At 40.8% G+C, this 17,756-nt stretch overlaps 1 protein-coding gene across 2 annotated transcripts in view; it reads right to left on the bottom strand.

Annotated features, from left to right (window-relative positions):
• cntn5 (contactin 5) overlaps positions 1-17,756 on the bottom strand; it is a 400,683-nt gene that overhangs the window by 217,721 nt on the left and 165,206 nt on the right. For both annotated transcript variants that reach the window (XM_084063872.1, XM_084063871.1), the window contains exon 3: positions 15,177-15,383. In XM_084063872.1, the coding sequence (XP_083919998.1) occupies positions 15,177-15,383 (207 nt within the window). The remainder of the gene's footprint in view (positions 1-15,176; positions 15,384-17,756) is intronic.

Genomic DNA, 17,756 nt, shown 5'->3' on the forward strand with positions numbered 1-17,756 from the left:
TTGATCGCTAGACAGGAAACGGAGGCGGGACAAAAACCGGAAACAGTATTATTTTGTTTCCGGTCCGCCCCCTTCGAAACCGGAAGTGCAAAAAAAATCCGGAATCTGCACCTGCACGATTTAACATGGGAAAACACCCGCCCCGTAGGACTACGGGATTGGCGGTTAACGGTTGGATTTAACGGCCCGTAGGACTACGGGCTTGGCGGTAATAGTGTTAAGAACCGTTTTATGCCCTATTTTACACTTTGGCTATTCTAAACTAAATCTACAAGCTCACACGTGATGTGGAATGTTGTGAGCTTGTAGATCTGCTATATTCAAAAAACGGTTGAGAAATGTTTTTAAATGTCACTTACTTTGGTACCGTAAGTAGATTTGAATGGGACTTTTACTTGTAACAGAGTATTCCTGCATTGTGGTATGGCTACTTTTACCCAAGTAAAAGTACTTCTTCCACCATGCACTGATAGTTTCCATTATTGTCATGAAAACAGCTCCACTCCACTCAACATCAGTAATGATTACAGTCTCTAGTTTCTATCTCTAAGGTTTCTCTTTTATTCTTTTCCAGTTCCTGTTCTCTTCTTTTGTTATGATAGTCTATCGATCCCCAAAGAGAAATACTCTTTTTTTCGCCGGTACTTTAATGCCAAGGGTTACCTACAGATAATGATGCCCCCATGGCAGCTTTGGATGCAGCACTTGTCCTGACATTTCAGGGAGACGCATGACACACTTGAACTTGAGTGCTTTTCTCTCTCCTCCTCACAATGCGACCCCGTTGCCAAGCAATGTGAAGCCTATTCTGAGGTATGCTGTCAGGCAGAAACCTTGTATCTCCATGTTTCAAATGATGAAACATGAAATGAAAAACGCTTTTTTTTTTTTTCCCCCGTTTATTAACCCTTTAAGACCAGAAACGCATCTCCGTCATTTTCAGATTTATTTGGATATTTAAAGAAAATATAGCAGATCGCCCGGCACCGAGTGCCGCGCTATGAACTTGTAGATCTGCAATTTTTTTGAAAAAAACCTTCAAAATGTGTGGACATCTTTGAATATATATTTTTTAACGAGAACATTTGTAAAACATTTTGTTCCAGGGACCCCCCTGAAGCAAAGATTTGTGTTTAAAAATATCTATATTCAAAGATTTGCACACAAGATTTTTCAAAAATAGCCAAAATAAATCTTAAACTGACACAGATGCGTTCCCGGTCTCAATGGGTTAATGCACTACTTCAGTGTCACATAAAAGTAGTGAAAATAACAGATCTGCACGCTCACAACACGTTGCCATGCAACACGATGTGAGTTTGCAGACCGGTCATTTTCACTATTTGTTCAAATGTTTTTGAAATAATACTTTTTAAAAAACGAACCGTTTTGGACATACACGGTTTCCGCCAGGCAACAAGGATATGCTCCTATAACCCAGTGGTTCTCAACCTTTTCAGGCCGTGCCCCCCCAAAATAATCATATTTGAACTGGGGACCCCCCATTTCGTTTGACTCCGTTCCACAGATAAATATTGTGAAAATAGCCGATCTACAAGCTCACAACGCCTCGCAACGCGAGGCGTTGTGAGCTTGTAGATCGGCTATTTTCACAATTATTGCCTCTTTCTTATGTTATTTGACAGATTCGCCAATGTTTCATAGTATAGTTTGTTGATTACTTTTGATGCTGTAACATTTATTTTTAGGTATTAAAAAGGTCTTAAAAGTCCTTACATTTTCAGTTCATCTGGGGACCCCCCCCAAATCATGAGGGGACCCCCCTGGGGGTCCCGACCCACAGGTTGAGAACCACTGCTATAACCATCTGATCACCTGATTGAGCATGGCTCAATAGTGCCTCGTTCTCACACGGTTAAATTGAACTAATCGATGTGAGGCTGATTGAACATCGCAGAATTCAATAGTTTATTACTGACTATTGACTTTTGACTGCTGACACCTGCATGGACTGTGGCGCACTTGAACATGGACCCAAAGAAAAAGGAGTATACATGTAATATCTAACCATCAGTGGTGTAAAAAGTACTCAAATGTTTTACATATGTAAAAGTATTAAAATTGCAATGTAGAAATACCCTGTTACAAGTAATAGTCAGGAATTCAAAATGTACTCGAGTTTTAGTACTTTTTTTGTACTTTTACTCAAGTAACATTTTGAATTCCGGACTTTTACTTGTAACAGTACTTCTACATTGCAGTATTGATACTTTTACTTAAGTAAAACATTTGAGTACTTTTTCCACCACTGCTTTTCAGCGGCACATATTTTTACAGGCAAAACGATGAACCTCGGTGAGAGAGCGATACGGACGAGTGCTTCGCCAAAATGATTCGGTAAGGAGTGCCATGTCAACAGTGGCAGACAGTAAAGAAGCACATTTACTTGAGTATCTGTACTTCGCTTGAGTACTCGACAGGGCCGGACTGGGACCAAAATTCAGCCCTGGCATTTTGGTCCGGACCGCCCCCCCCCCCTTTTGTCAACGGGGGGGGGGGGGGGGGGGGGGGGGGGGTCGTTTCACTGAGCCACCCAGCCCTGCACATGAACTCTGCGGCCGCACTGAGGCGCCTGCTGGAAAGCATCCCAGCCCAAACATTAACGTAACTAATAATTGGGCCGCGCGACTCGGATATGACCGTAATAACCCTAAAACATTTTTTAAAAAAAATATATATTTTTTTTGGCCCAGTGGCCCACTGGCCCAGCGGCCCACCGGGCATTTGCCCGGTACGCCAAATGGCCAGTCCGCCGCTGGTACTCGATTTTTTTGATACTCATCACATTCAATCCACTACATTTCAAAGACAAATAAATGGTGTACTTTTGATTCCACTACATTTCTAGAAAGGGAAAAAAGTACATTATGAATGAACCACTTGAACCCCATTTAAAATGTACAGTAGTGAAAATAGCAGATCTAAGAGCTCACAATGTGTCGTGATGTGAGCTTGTAGGTCAACATTTCAAAACGGTAATGTCTAGATATTAACCCATTAAGACCTGAAGCCGATTCTACAAATGTCTTCTAAATCCCAACAGTATTCTAAAAAAACGTATGTTTCTATATCAGTGGTTCTCAAACTTTTTCATGTCAAGGACCCCCAAAATGATGTATTTGGCCGCCGACCCCCATCTCAAAACATTTTGTTCCAGGGACCCGCCAGAGATTTGAGTTGAAAATGTTCGCTTTAAAATAAAATATATAATCAAAGATTTGCACACATTTTCACAATTAAAAAAAAAAATTGCAGATCTACATGCTTGTAGATCAGCTATTTTTGAATAGCCAAAATCCCAAAAATCCCAAAAGGACACTGATGCGTTCCAGGTCTTTAATGGGTTAAAAAAAAGTATTCTTTCAAATGGTCGTTGTCCCTGTTGAGAAGAAAAAGCCATGACCGTATCCATAACAGTTGCATCATGGGAACAGTTTATTTTGTAATTTGTTCTTCGTATAAATAATCTTGTGTCAGTGGAGAGCGTTTTTTCTTTTTTTACTGTTCAGACATGATCTGATGACAAGAAGGGCCTTGGCTTCTATCCCCGGGGGCGGGCGTGTGCAATCGCAACAACCTTTTGTCAGCAAATCACTGCTCTGCAGGGAAATAAAAACGCTTTTGGAATTATACATAAATCTGTAGAGGAAAATGAATCAATAGTAAGTTGCTTATTGCCTCCCGCTGAACTACACACAACAAAAGCAATCTGGTGCGCGGAGAACGAATTTACCACTCTAACGACCGGCGCTAAAAATTTTAATGAAAGTCAGTCTTTATATTTCCATGTATAAATCATACCACGATGTGCATCTGCAAATCAAACAGCTAGAGCGTGTTGTCAAATAAAAACATGTTGCTCTTTTGTTTAGATACCATGAATCTTACACAACTGTCAGAAATGTTCTTGTTTTTATTGTCATCTTTTTCTCTCTCTCTCTCTCTCAAAACAGACATTATGCTAGTGATTCACTGATTCACTACAAGGAAGTGGAAACATCCGCGGATGAGGCTAAATCTGCTTCATGGACACAGCTGACAGGGCAACTGTGAAAGGAAAAAAAAAATATATATATATATACATGGCTTGCGGTAATTCTTCATAAATAATGCATTGGAGATATTATCTTCAAAATCAAAACAATAAAACAACAATGTGACTTTTGTTCTATACACAGTTGCATACAGGTAGAGTATGTTAACACAATATAACTTATACAATTGGGGTGGTTGTATTTGGTCTCCCTGCTCTTCTGTTTGAGACATTTGGATCGTGTGCCTAGGTTGGGCATGGCCTTTCACACAATCCTGTTTCTGGTTTGACACAAAGTTTGACCTGAAAGTCCAAATTCTATTTCTCCCCTGAGCAAGCAGGCGTGCTCAGTGGTAAAACGTTTAGCATGAGAAGAAGAAGGCAGCACGCACTAAATAAATGTCCGTTTCATTTACCACACTCAGGCAGAGCAACGGATGCGTTTTAACCTAATCGCGTCTTCCCCAGCATTTAACCTTTAGCACTAACACAGGAGACCCGGATTCAAAACCATGGTAGAACAGGAAATTTACATTAAAGTTGTACTAGGTAACTTTAAAAAAAAACTAAAGTTAAATTGTATATCTTTTTTGTAGGGGCTGCAGCCCCCCTGGTGGTGGGAAAAAGAAAAATAAATCGAAAAGAAAAGGAAAAAAAAGTTGTTGTTTTTTCTTTTCGATTTTTTTTTTTTTTTGTAAATTAAAAAAATCGCGAAATCCCCCGCAGAGCCCAGCCCCCCTTGGAATAAATGACTTCCAGCGCCACTGGATATAATAACATTGCATAAAGGTAGGAACAAGGCTAGTCCGAAATTCCCATTTAACCCATTGAGACCTGGAGCCGATTCTACATGTATCCTAAATCTCAACAGTTTTCTGAAAAACGTATGTTTCTATATCAGTGGTGCTCAATCTTTTTCATGTCAAGGACCCCCAAAATGATATGTATTTGGCCACGGGCCCCCATCAAAATATTTCGTTCCAGGGACCCCCCAGAGGAAAAGATTTGAGTTAAAGATGTTCGCTTTAAAAATATATATATTCGAAGATTTTCACACATTTTCACGATTTTTCAAAAATAGCAGATCTACAAGCTCGTAGCGCGGCACTCGGTGCCGCGCTACGAGCTTGTATATCTGCTATTTTTGAATAGCCCAAAGTGTAAAATAATGCTTTTTAGCTCAAATCTAAAAAATGACACAGTTCCAGGTCTTAATGGGTTAAACTAAGACTGAGAATGTCGCTGTGTGTGTGGATTCAACTCAGTGTTGCCAACAAAGTCTGCTTATTATAAGTGACTTTGGGAGGGGGGAGTGTTGGGCGGGAGGAGTAGGACGAAGGCTCTACGTTCTCCTGGTGGGGGCTCCTCGCTGGCAGCTGAGTCAGTGGGACACAAGAGCAGGTGTAGTTGCTTATGTGGGCTTGCTTCCTAATTGTGTATAAACCAGTGGTCCTCAAAGGGCCGCCCATACACGATGTGTGTATTTAAAATGTTTCAAAAACTTTTTCTAGACCTGGCCGCTTGTTTCTGGTGCAACATCTGGCAACACAGATTCAGCCGCATCTCGCAGCGTTTCCTTTGCTCCTTTGGTCATGTGGTGTGGTGGGTGGAGTGTGTCGGAATCTGTGCTAACATGGTCAGCTGGAGGGCTCTCCACCTACAGCTAGCATTCTAGCCATTATTTCAAAGCATTCCAAAGTGGGCTCACTAAAAGCAGCCGTGCCATTCAGCAAGGTTTGAGAGCATTAATACCTATATGCAGGGTACTATGAATAGCTCATCACCAGTGGTGGAAAGTAACTACATTAACATTTTGAGGTATTTGTACTTTACTTGAGTATTTCCAATTTCCAGTCCTTTTACCTACTCCACTACATCTCAGAGCCAAATATTGTACTTTTACTCCACTACATTTACTAAAACTTTAGTTACTAGTTACTTTTCAGATATAAACTATGATATAATGAAACATACATTAACCAGTTTAGCCCTATTTTATACCTAGGCTATTTGAAAATAGCCGATCTTCAAGATCGCGACGCGTTGTGAGCTTGTAGATCTGCTATTTTCAAATATTTAGTACTTTTACTTTTGGTACTTTAAGTACATTTTGATGCCAATACTTTTGTACTTTTACTCAAGTACATTTTTTATTCTGGACTTTTACTTGTAACATAGTATTTTTATATTGCAGTATTGGTACTTTTACTTAAGTAAAGAATTTGAGTACTTTTTCCACCACTGATAGCTCATCACTACAAACACTCAAGGAGAAACAAAGCGGCTGCATGGAATACATGCAGGCTACAGTACCTTGCCAAATGTCATGAACGTGTCCTACAAACGTGTTAGGGTAACATTACAAATGTATTGCTGACACATTAATTATAGAAATAAGACGTGTCTGCAGGGTCACATATGTCTGTGACCCTGTCACAAGCAAATTAGGTACTACAGATGTGCCACTTCAAAACTTCACACGTTACTGTTCTTTCCCTGAAAGTGCCCTGAAAAGCATGTTTTCCTCCCTATTCTGCCCTTAAAAATGCACTGTTTTGCCCCTGAAAGAAGTTGTCACTACACACCCCCGTTTTTCCCTTCAACAGACATCCATATACATGAGAACAAAATAATGTGTGTTGAAGAAGGTGTCAGACTCATTATGAGGCGAAAGGTGATTTGAAGAGGTCCTTGACCAGTTGCTCAAATTAATTAGCATCATAAAAGCAGTGATCATCAAAATAATTCAGCATTTTAAATGCCCTTCTTTGTCCCTCTTATTGCCCTGGGAATCCCCTGAAAATCACTGTCTTGGCGATGGCAGGACATTTTAAGTTTTGAAATGGCACATCTGTAAGTAACAATTAAAAAACATGCTAGTTGTGTGGCATTGATATCCTCCTAAAATTTGACAAACCTCTGGGGCCATCGTGTCAGCAAAGCGGTGTGCCCATTTCTCCTCACTGGCAATTGATCTGAATTTGCACACATACATTCACCATTACGACCTGAACGCAACAGCGAAGCCCGTTTTTCTATTTCATCAAATCTCAGCTTATTATTAGCGTTTATCTGTCGAACAATGGTAGATCAAACTGCGTGCAGGGTTGCCAGGTGTCGCGCGAGAAACAAGCAACAAGGTCGATGGAAAGCATATATACATTGCCTCTTGGAAAACAGCCGATCTACAAGCTCACAACGCGTCCCCACACCCACCTGCACTTTCACAACCAACGCCAAAAACGCACTACCACCAATATTGCCCCTAAACCGCTTACGACAGGCAAAGATGGCAACAACAACCTCTGCACTCTGCGAGGGGGCCACATTCCATTCACTACGTTCCGTTCACCGCAGCACAACAACAGCACAACAACAGCACAACACAACAACTTCAGAGACACGACGACATCGCTTACACGCGTGTACACAGAAAACATTGTTACGGATCTGCGTGTGTGTGTGTGTGTGTGTGTGTGTGTGTGTGTGTGTGTGTGTGAGAGGGGGGGGGGGGGGGGTCGAACGGTTGTGTGTGTCTGTGTTTGTGCTGGGACCCGGGGGGGGGGAGACAGGACGCGCAATAACCCCACGTTTGCAACTACTTTCGCCTGTGCACTTCACCGGGTATGGTCTAGTATCATATAACTCATGTGGGTCAGGGTTCTTTTTTGGTTGTGGGCTTATGGAGACTTAAATCTAATTCATATTTTGCCATACCACGGCGTATAGATAAAGCATTACTGTTTGGGATTATCAGTGACATCTTTATTATGTCTGTAAAGTATCAGGCCATGACACATAGTCGTACGCCAGAGAACTCACTGTTGTATTTGTCCAGCTTCACATACATACTGTGCATACAGAGAAGAGCAATCGATCTCAGAACCTTGCACCACTCTCCATGCGATCGTTGTGCCACAACACAGCGATTACAGCACAATAGAACAGAATGGTTACACGTGTAATAGCTTGACACTCTTATCACTGGTGTCCCAGTGAGACATAATAACAGTCTTTCGGTAAACAAACATGGCAGTACAAACATGTTCTACTATTGTTTGGCACGCTGATAGTCTGTCCTTGTGTCATTATGGGTTACGAAAAGAGTAGGGAAAAACAACTGACAAGAGAAACCATTAACCCATTGAGACCTGAAGCCGATTCTACATGTCTCCTAAATCTCAACAGTATTCTGAAAAACGTATGTTTCTATATCAGTGGTGCTCAATCTTTTTCATGTCAAGGACCCCCAAAATTATACTTATTTGGCCGTGGACCCCCATCAAAATATTTTGTTCCAGGGACCCCCTGAAGCAAAGATTTGAGTTAAAAAATGTTCGCTTAAAAATATATATATTCAAAGATTTGCACACATTTTCACGATTTTTCAAAAATAGCAGATCTACAAGCTCGTAGCGCGGCACTCGGTGCCGCGCTATGAGCTTGTAGATCTGCTATTTTTGAATAGCCCAAAGTGTAAAATAATGCTTTTTAGCTCAAATCTAAAAATGACACAGTTCCAGGTCTTAATGGGTTAAGTGGGAGCAACTATTGTTGTAAATGTTTGTTAAAGCTTGGAGGACCATGATGAAACGCATCAGAAGGTGAGAAAACAGCCATAACCGTAATGATGCGATGGCGTAACCTAAAGTTGCTATATATGAATATTTTCTGGAGGACCACAGCATTGTTGTGGGAAGACACCGACTGTGGATCCTAACCAGTGGTGTAAAGTAACTAAGTATATTTACTCAAGTACTGTACTTAAGTACAATTTTGAGGTACTTTTACTTTACTGGAGTATTTTCAATTGTCTATATTTTTACTTCTACTCCACTACATCTCAGAGGCAAATATATTGTACTTTTACTCCACTACAATTATTTGATACTTTAGTTACTAGTTACTTTGCAGATATACATTATTATATTATGAAACACACATTAACCACTCTAGCACTATTTTATACATAGGCTATTTGAAAATAGCCGATCTACAAGTTCACAACGCGTCGCGATGCGACGCGTTGTGAACTTGTAGATAGGCTATTTTCAAATATTTAGTACTTTTACTTTTGGTACTTTTAGTACATTTTGATGCCAATACTTTTGTACTTTTACTCAAGTACATTTTGAATTCTGGACTTTTACTTGTAACAGAGTATTTTTATATTGCCGTATTGGTACTTTTACTTAAGTAAAGAATTTGAGTACTTTTTCAACCACTGATCCTAACACGGTATGATGGAGACATTTGAAAAAAGAAAATTGGTTTAATTGACTTGGTAAGCATCCATCATTCCCCTTTCCCTCAACTTTAGTTATGTCATGTTTCTCTGCAGTTGCTGGTTTGCTTGAGCCCAATATTTATTTGACTGTGTCCAGTGGTGGAAAAAAGTACTCCGATATTTTACTTAAGTAAAAGTATCAATACTGCAATGTAGAAGTACTATGTTACAAGTAAAAGTCTGGAATACAAAACTCACTTGAGTAAAAGTACAAAAGTATTGGTATAAAAATGTACTTTAAGTACCAAAAGTAAAAGTACTAAATGTTTGAAAATAGCAGATCTACAAGCTCACAACGCGTCGCGTTGTGAGCTTGTAGATCGGCTATTTTCAAATAGATTAGGTATAAGATAAGGCTAAAGTGGTTAATGTATGTTTTATAATGGAATCATTTCTATCTGCAAAGTAACTAGTAACTAAAGTTTTCAGATTTTTTTTGGGAATTTGGAAATACTCAAGTAAAGTACAAATACCTCAAAACTGTACTTAAGTACAGTACTTGAGTAAATGTACTTAGTTGCTTTACACCACTGCTGTGTACACCAGGTGTGGGCAACTTTTATGATGGAGAGTAGACACTATATTTCCACACTCACTCCAGAGGGCCACACTGCATATCGCTCCATATTTTAACTTTTTTCGCCATTCTATGTCACACAAAAGTAGCAAAAAATAGCCGATCTACAAGCTCAAAACACGTCGCGCTTGTAGATCTACTATTTTAGCTGTTTTTGAATTGGAACCCAGACTTTTTATTTGCTATTTTTTTAATTGGAATCCTGAAAAGTAACATTTGTATTTAATTTCAAATGCATTAAGTTATACTTATGTTAACTTCAACTTAAATACAAATACATTGGACATAAAAAAGACAATAGAATGTTAATACTAGTCTTTAAGCTACTACTATAGACTGAAGTAATTAAAGCGGGTCATGTTTGCATGTTTGGAATTGTAACAGCTGAAATCAATAATATATCAGTAATCCGATATTAACACATCCCCCGCCAACGGCTAATCTCAGAACATCCATCGTAGTGCCAAGCTTTTTCCTACCTTTTTTGTTTTTTTGATTCCGTCATAGGCCCCGCTAAATCCGTTTAAAATCCGCATTCATTTGGTTCGACACAAACACGGGACCGGACGGAACAAAACGCTGAAAACCGTGCCGCGATCCGACCAGCCGTTTTGGAGAACGAGAGCAAAACGTTACAATGGGGGATGCGGAGAGAAAAAAAACAAGCCGAGATAATGGCGTCCAAAGTTGATCGCTAGACAGGAAACGGAGGCGGGACAAACACCGGAAACAGTATTATTTCGTTTCCGGTCCGCCCCCTTCGAAACCGGAAGTGCAAAAAAAATCCGGAATCTGCACCTGCACGATTTAACATGGGGAAACACCCGCCCCGTAGGACTACGGGATTGGCGGTTAACGGTTGGATTTAACGGCCCGTAGGACTACGGGCTTGGCGGCAATAGTGTTAACCTGTGGGCCGCATTAAGTGAAGGTGGGGGCCGCATGTGGCCCCCGGGCCGCCAGTTGCCCATGTATGGTATAAACTGTTTGCGGGGATGATGAGACTATACTGGAAAACTATTTGAATACGTGTATGTATCTTTAAAAATCACTACAGTTTCACGTGTCATTACTGTCTCAGATAAGCAACTAAGTATTCTGTCCGAGCCCGCCCCACCACACAAACCCTCTCTCAATCCCCACACACCTGGAACATAAGAATTTCCCCCCCGGCCAATCACAGCATGAGGTTTGCACACTATTTGATATGCAAGGCATTGTGGGATAGCTGGCTGGTTGGGGCGAGTCTTTAGGTAGTTCACTCGTTTTCAACTTCTGATGTAAGTTAAAACACTTAAACATGCACCGCTTAAATGGAAGTGACATTTAGTATTTAGACATGCCTTCATGAATTTGTTATACATGATTTGATTTATGTGCCGCCCATCCGATACTACAGCAGTGCTGTGAGCTGTCCAATTAAATGGAGTCTATAAGCACTGATGACTTTTTTTCTCTGATATTGTGAAAACAAACTTTTTTTCTCAGAGCTTATCTTTGCACATTAAAGCATGGCATTAAATGACCCCTAACTTCCAAATTGTGGAGCACAATAAATTATACATCTGGTTGTACCAGTGGCATATTCATAAAATAAAAAAAAACAATTTCAAAATGTTACTCAGATGTTGCAGTGTATTACTTTTTCGTTCCTGAGTCGTGATCACAAAATTGGGGTTGCAATGTGAAAAAACTGAAAACCACTTCGGCTATCACATTGAATGATACTAATACAATGTAACTGAAAATAACACTGAATCGGTTCATAAATATTAATATCCTCTAACGGTACTGAAGATTCAGTGTGTTTGGTTTGTTTTAGACACTGCATAGTAACCACTTAAATACTAGGGGTCCCCCGGGATTCTATAGTTTGTCCCCTCCCTTTCCCACTCTACATTAAATTGAGTTACTAAACAAAATAGCTGTTCTACAGCTGTTTTCGACAAACGTTAGCCTATCGTGACAGAATAGGGATACTAGGGCTCATGTGGTTAACCCAATATTATGTTTGTCTAATTACTAGCAATAGAAATACATTTCCATATATCTTGGGTATAGAGATGTAAATACATTTCTCGGTATGTAGTGATGATGTTGACATGAAAAGGAAGGCAGCGTGGGGTAGCATGATTTGATTCATCTCAGTGTCATGTCAATTTACATGACTATGTGGAACATCTATCATCGTTCTATAATTCATTGACAAGGTTTTGTTTCCATAAGCCAGTGGCATATACATGAACTATTTGAAAACAGCAGATCTACAAGAGCTTGTAGATCTGTTTTTTAAACAATTTAACAACACAAATCTTGCATGCAGGTCCGTGGCACAAAACATGTTCAGATGGAGGTCCGCTGCCAGAGATACATTTTGATTTGGAGGTTTTCCTTGACATGAAAACCGTTGAGAATCACTAACCAAAGCAATCCAGACTCAATAAGCAGAAATGATGTCTTTAATCAAACATCAGAGCGTTCTGGTGTCATTACGTCCTCTGTAGTTATTCATAAGACAGGGCGTCCAGTGACCCATGCAGATTTATGACAGCGGGTTTTCCCTGCTGTGTTTGAGGCATTAACCCATTGAGACCTGGAACTGTGTCATTTTTAGATTTGAGCTAAAAAGCATTATTTTACACTTTGGGCTATTCAAAAATAGCAGATATACAAGCTCATAGCGCGGCACCGAGTGCCGCGCTACGAGCTTGTAGATCTGCTATTTTTGAAAATTCGTGAAAATGTGTGCAAATCTTTGAATATACATATTTTTAAAGCGAACATTTTTAACTCAAATCTTTGCTTCTGGGGGGTCCCTGGAACAACATATTTTGATGGGGGTCCGCGGCCAAATACATATCATTTTGGGGGTCCTTGACATGAAAAATATTGAGCACCACTGATATAGAAACATATGTTTTTCAGAATACTGTTGAGATTTAGGAGACATGTAGAATCAGCTTCAGGTCTCAATGGGTTAAATCTTCCATTCTGACAAAGTTATCCATCACAGCCCCGTAGCCGCCGCGCCGCTGACGGGGGCTGCCAGAGAGCGCTAGGATATTGCCGCCATCCCACCTCAATTTCACAAAGGGCACGGCCCCGGTCACTTCACACCCCCACGCGCCGACGATGATGAATCGGTCAGATTCATTTCCAGAAGCCAAATCTACAGAGGAAACCGAACGAGATGCCCGTAGCAAGGTGGCATGACATTCCTTCAATGCAACAAGCATCGGTGGACAAAGTACTCAACCTCAGTACTTGACTCAAAGTACTGATACTCCTGGTCAAATATTATTACGCTGCATGTCAACGATTGCTCTGTCAAATTTATACTCGAGTTAAAGTGCTAGAGTACTTGCTATTAAAATTAATTAAGTATTCAAAAGTAGTTATTTTTACACATTCAAAGATTTTCCAGAAACTTTCAATAAATACCAATAGTGATTATTTTCACTGTATTTGAAATATGGCTTAAGTGGTTAATTCAGAATGTACTATTTCCCTTCCTATAAATGCAGTGGAGTCAAAAGTACAGTATTTGTCTTTGAAATGTAGTGGAGTCTAAGTCATGCTGTAAGTATCCGAAAATACAGATAATCAAGTAAAGCACAGAAAGCCTACTCAAGAAATTGACCCCCCAAAAAGTAACGAAGTACATAGTCACCAACCTGGGTGTATAGTCACCAACCTGGGTGTTAAAATGGACCCCCATCTGACCTTGGATTACCACGTTAAACACCTGTGCAAAACCTCATTCTTCCACCTCAGAAACATAGCCAGACTCCGGCCCACACTCACCCTACCAGATGCCCAAACACTAGTTCACGCCTTTGTCTCCTCAAGGTATATCTAGAACAGTGCTGCTAGGATCCTGATGAGAGTGCGCAAATATGAACACATCACGCCCATTCTCCATTCATTACGGTGGCTCCCCGTCAGTGGCGTGCACAGCCATTTTGAGGGGCAGGTGCTTTTTTTAATTTACTTGGTCTGCTCTTTTGTCCCTCTACACACCTATACCTCTTTGCCAAAAATCGCCGATCTACAGGCCCACAACGCCTCGCAGCGCGAGGCGTTGTGGGCTTGTAGATCTGCTATTTTTGGCTAAAGTTCTCCTCAGAAAAGGGATGCTAGGTTTCGAGTGGTTATGGTAAAAAGATAAATCATATCACATAAAGATTTGGCGGACCCCCTGTAGTAACTCTGAGGACCCCTAGGGGTCCCGGACCCCCTGTTGAAAACCCCTGCTGTAAAGTGAAAAAAAAAGCTTCTGGTCACAAGGGCACTTCTGGTCAAGAGGGCAAAGGGCAGGTGCTCTAGCACCACCTAGAGTCTATCTGTGCACGTCCCTGCTCCCCGTCTCCTTCAGGATAGAGTACAAGGTCTCCCTCCTTACCTATCAGTGCATCCACAGCAATGCCCCCTCCTATCTAAAGGAACTCCTCGAATCCCCGACCTCCACCCGCTGCAGCCGCTCCCTCCGCTCTAGAAATTCAAACACACCACGGGGGATCGGGCCTTCTGCTCAGCTGCTCCTCGACTGTGGAATGCCCTCCCTGACCATCTGACAGCGCCACAGTGCACTGACACCTTTAAAAGGGGACTAAAAATCTTTCTTTTCAAAAAGGCATTTGCCTGGATGGACTCAGTGATGCCATGTGTGTTGTTTTAATTATTTTAACTTAAATGTTTTAACTGACCTTAGTTTTTTTGCTTTTAACATGTAGCACAGATTTGTTTCAAATATGTTACAAATAAAATGTATTATTATTACATTTATTATTTACTTATTTAAGTACTGTACTTAAGCCCAATTCTGAGGTACCTTTACTTTACTGGAGTATTTCAAACAATTTTCAGCACTTTTACTTCTACTCCACTACATCTCAGAGGCAAATATTGTACTTTTACAATTATATGAAAACTTTAGTTACTAGTTATTTTGTAGATTATTATTACAAAACATTAACCACTTCAGCCCTATACTGTACATTTCGGCCATTTGAAAATAGCAGATCTACAAGCTTGTAGATCTGTTATTTCCAAAAGATTTGTTATACATATTTTGAAATGGGACATACTGCACAATACTTTTTATACTTTACCTCAAGTACATTTTGAATACGAGACCTCTACTTGTAACAGAGTATTTTTTACATTGCAGTATTGATACTTTTACTTAAGTAAAAAAAATGTGAGTACTTTTTCCGCCACTGCCACTGAAAACAGTAAAAACAGGAACATATTCTCACCCTCGCTCCTATAGTCCTCCTGAGAGCTGATCAGACTCAGGGCTGACAGGTGGTGCGACGGCCAGTCACGCGTCATTGAGCCCCCGCCGTGGTCCTGTCGAGGTCTGCTCCGCGAGCCCAGCGTCGACGAGGAGGAGCCGCCGCCCGACTTCATCCGCAGCACCGCCGCGTATGTCACCGGTCGTCCCGCTACGCATTTGGCAAAGTCTGGGAAAAAAAACATGGGACATGAAAAAAAGATGGTGTTCAGTCACACTCTGCATGGCGTCGCCACAGAATCACACTGTGAGGGGACAAGAGACAGAAGTACAACGCTTTATAAGAGCTGTAGCTCAAAGACTAGTTTAACCCATTGAGACCTGAAGCCGATTCTACATGTCTCCTAAATCTCAACAGTTTTCTGAAAAACGTATGTTTCTATATCAGTGGTGCTCAATCTTTTTCACGTCAAGGACCCCCAAAGTTATATGTATTTGGCCGCGGACCCCCATCAAAATATTTTGTTCCAGGGGGTCCCAGAGGCAAAGATTTGAGTTAAAAATGTTCGCTTTAAAACAATACATATTCAAAGATTTGCACACATTTTCACGATTTTTCAAAAATAGCAGATCTACAAGCTCGTAGCGCGGCACTCGGTGCCGCGCTACGAGCTTGTATATCTGCTATTTTTGAATAGCCCAAAGTGTAAGATAATGCTTTTTAGCTCAAATCAAAAAATGACACAGTTCCAGGTCTTAATGGGTTAAAATGAACTGTACTGGTTCATTTTAACGCGGTTTCATTTTGTAGTTCACAGCAGCAGCAGTGGTGGAAAAAGTCAATGCCGGCCCAGACCAATTTGGTGCCCTGGGCAGGATTTTTCCTGGCACCCCCCGTTGTGTTTTTCATCAAGTCAAGACCTCATGATTTTCGTCACACTATATATGCAGGGCTGCCAACTTTCAGGAAAAGCTAGGAGTGAGACTTTAGTGTCATCGCATGCACGAGCACCACACACACATGTGTGATGAGAGGAGAGGATACTTTTGTATATCCTCTCATTATGTTTTTGAGCTCCTGATTATTTTCTTTCCCCAAATTCGACAAGCCAGTGAATTTGTCCCAAAACACGCTCGCCCCGGGTATATCCGGCGGGCTCGGTCGGCGAAAAAACTGGGGGTGAGTGTTTTTTAGCCGCGCTATGAGCTTGTAGATCTGCTAGTTTAAAAGAATCGTGAACATTTTGTGCAAATCTTTGAATATATATATATATATATATTTTAAAGCAAACATTTGTAACTCAAATCTTTGCTTCTGGGATTCTACACATCTAGACAACCTTTTTTTTAATTTTATTTATTTACTTATATATGAGTGGTTCTTTTTTTCCATGTCAAATTATACATATTTGCCCCCCCCCATCTCAAAATATTTAGTTCCAGGGACCCCCAGAAGCAAAGATTTGAGTTACAAATGTTTGCTTTAAAAATATATATAATCAAGATTTGCACACATTTTCACGATTCCCCCCCCCAAAAAAATAGCAGATCTACCATCGCAGATACACAAGCTCATAGTGCGGCACGCTTGTGTATCTGCTATTTTTGAATACCCAAATACGTTTTTTTTTTAAATACGCAGATTGGTCCCGGTTAAATTCTCCAGTTTTTTTATGAGCCATCACTGAGCTATCTCCTTCAACAGAACCTCCTCCATCCATCCATCCATCCATCCATCCCAACGTCTCTCCCCTTCCATCCAACAGACCACCACGCTCTGTATTCTTTATGTTTTCGTCCTCTCTTGAGACAGCATAGGGACATTGAGTAGTAGGGAAAGCAATAGAGGAAACGCCAAGGTGGGTAATAAAGTGTCTTGGCACAGTACGGGTGCCTCTGGTTATATAGATCAGACGGTTCCATCAACACGCACAAAGCGACACGGTTGACCTCTTGCCAAATAGCTTGCTTTTGGAGTCAACGCGTGTGAAAATGTCTCATTCCCTCCTGAAGGATGACACCCGTTTCACACAGATAACAGCTGGTTGGTCAGATCTCTAGGTGGGCTGCTGCTGCGCACGAACCTCCCTATTAGTTTTCCTTTGATTTGGAAATCAAATTGGGAGTCAGAGGAGACTAGCTCTGGCGGTGATTAATCAGACACCGGGCGGTTTTCCCTCAGATGAGGGTCTTAACCTCCAGAGTATATCTCTTATCTTTGATTATCTGTTTCTCTATTGAACATCCTTCCTTTGATTTGATATTCTATTACGCGCCGCTCTTAACCCGTTAAGATCGGGTACGCATCTGTGTCATTTTGAGATTTCTCTGGGCTATTGAAAAATAGCAGATCTACAAGCTCATAGCGCGGCACCGAGTGCCGCGCTATGAGCTTGTAGATCTGCTATTTTTGAAAATGTATTTGTGAACATTTGGGCAAATCTTTGAATATATATTTTGAAAGCCAACATTTTTTACTCAAATCTTTGCTTCTGGGGGTCCCTGGAACATTTTTTTTTTTTAGATGGGGGTCCGTGGTCAAATACATATCATTTTGGGTGGTCCTTGACATGAAACAGGTTTGAAAATCACTGATATAGCA

This window comes from Gymnoscopelus microlampas (genome assembly GCF_963454915.1).
Source record: "Gymnoscopelus microlampas genome assembly, chromosome: 8".
Lineage (NCBI taxonomy): Eukaryota > Metazoa > Chordata > Actinopteri > Myctophiformes > Myctophidae > Gymnoscopelus > Gymnoscopelus microlampas.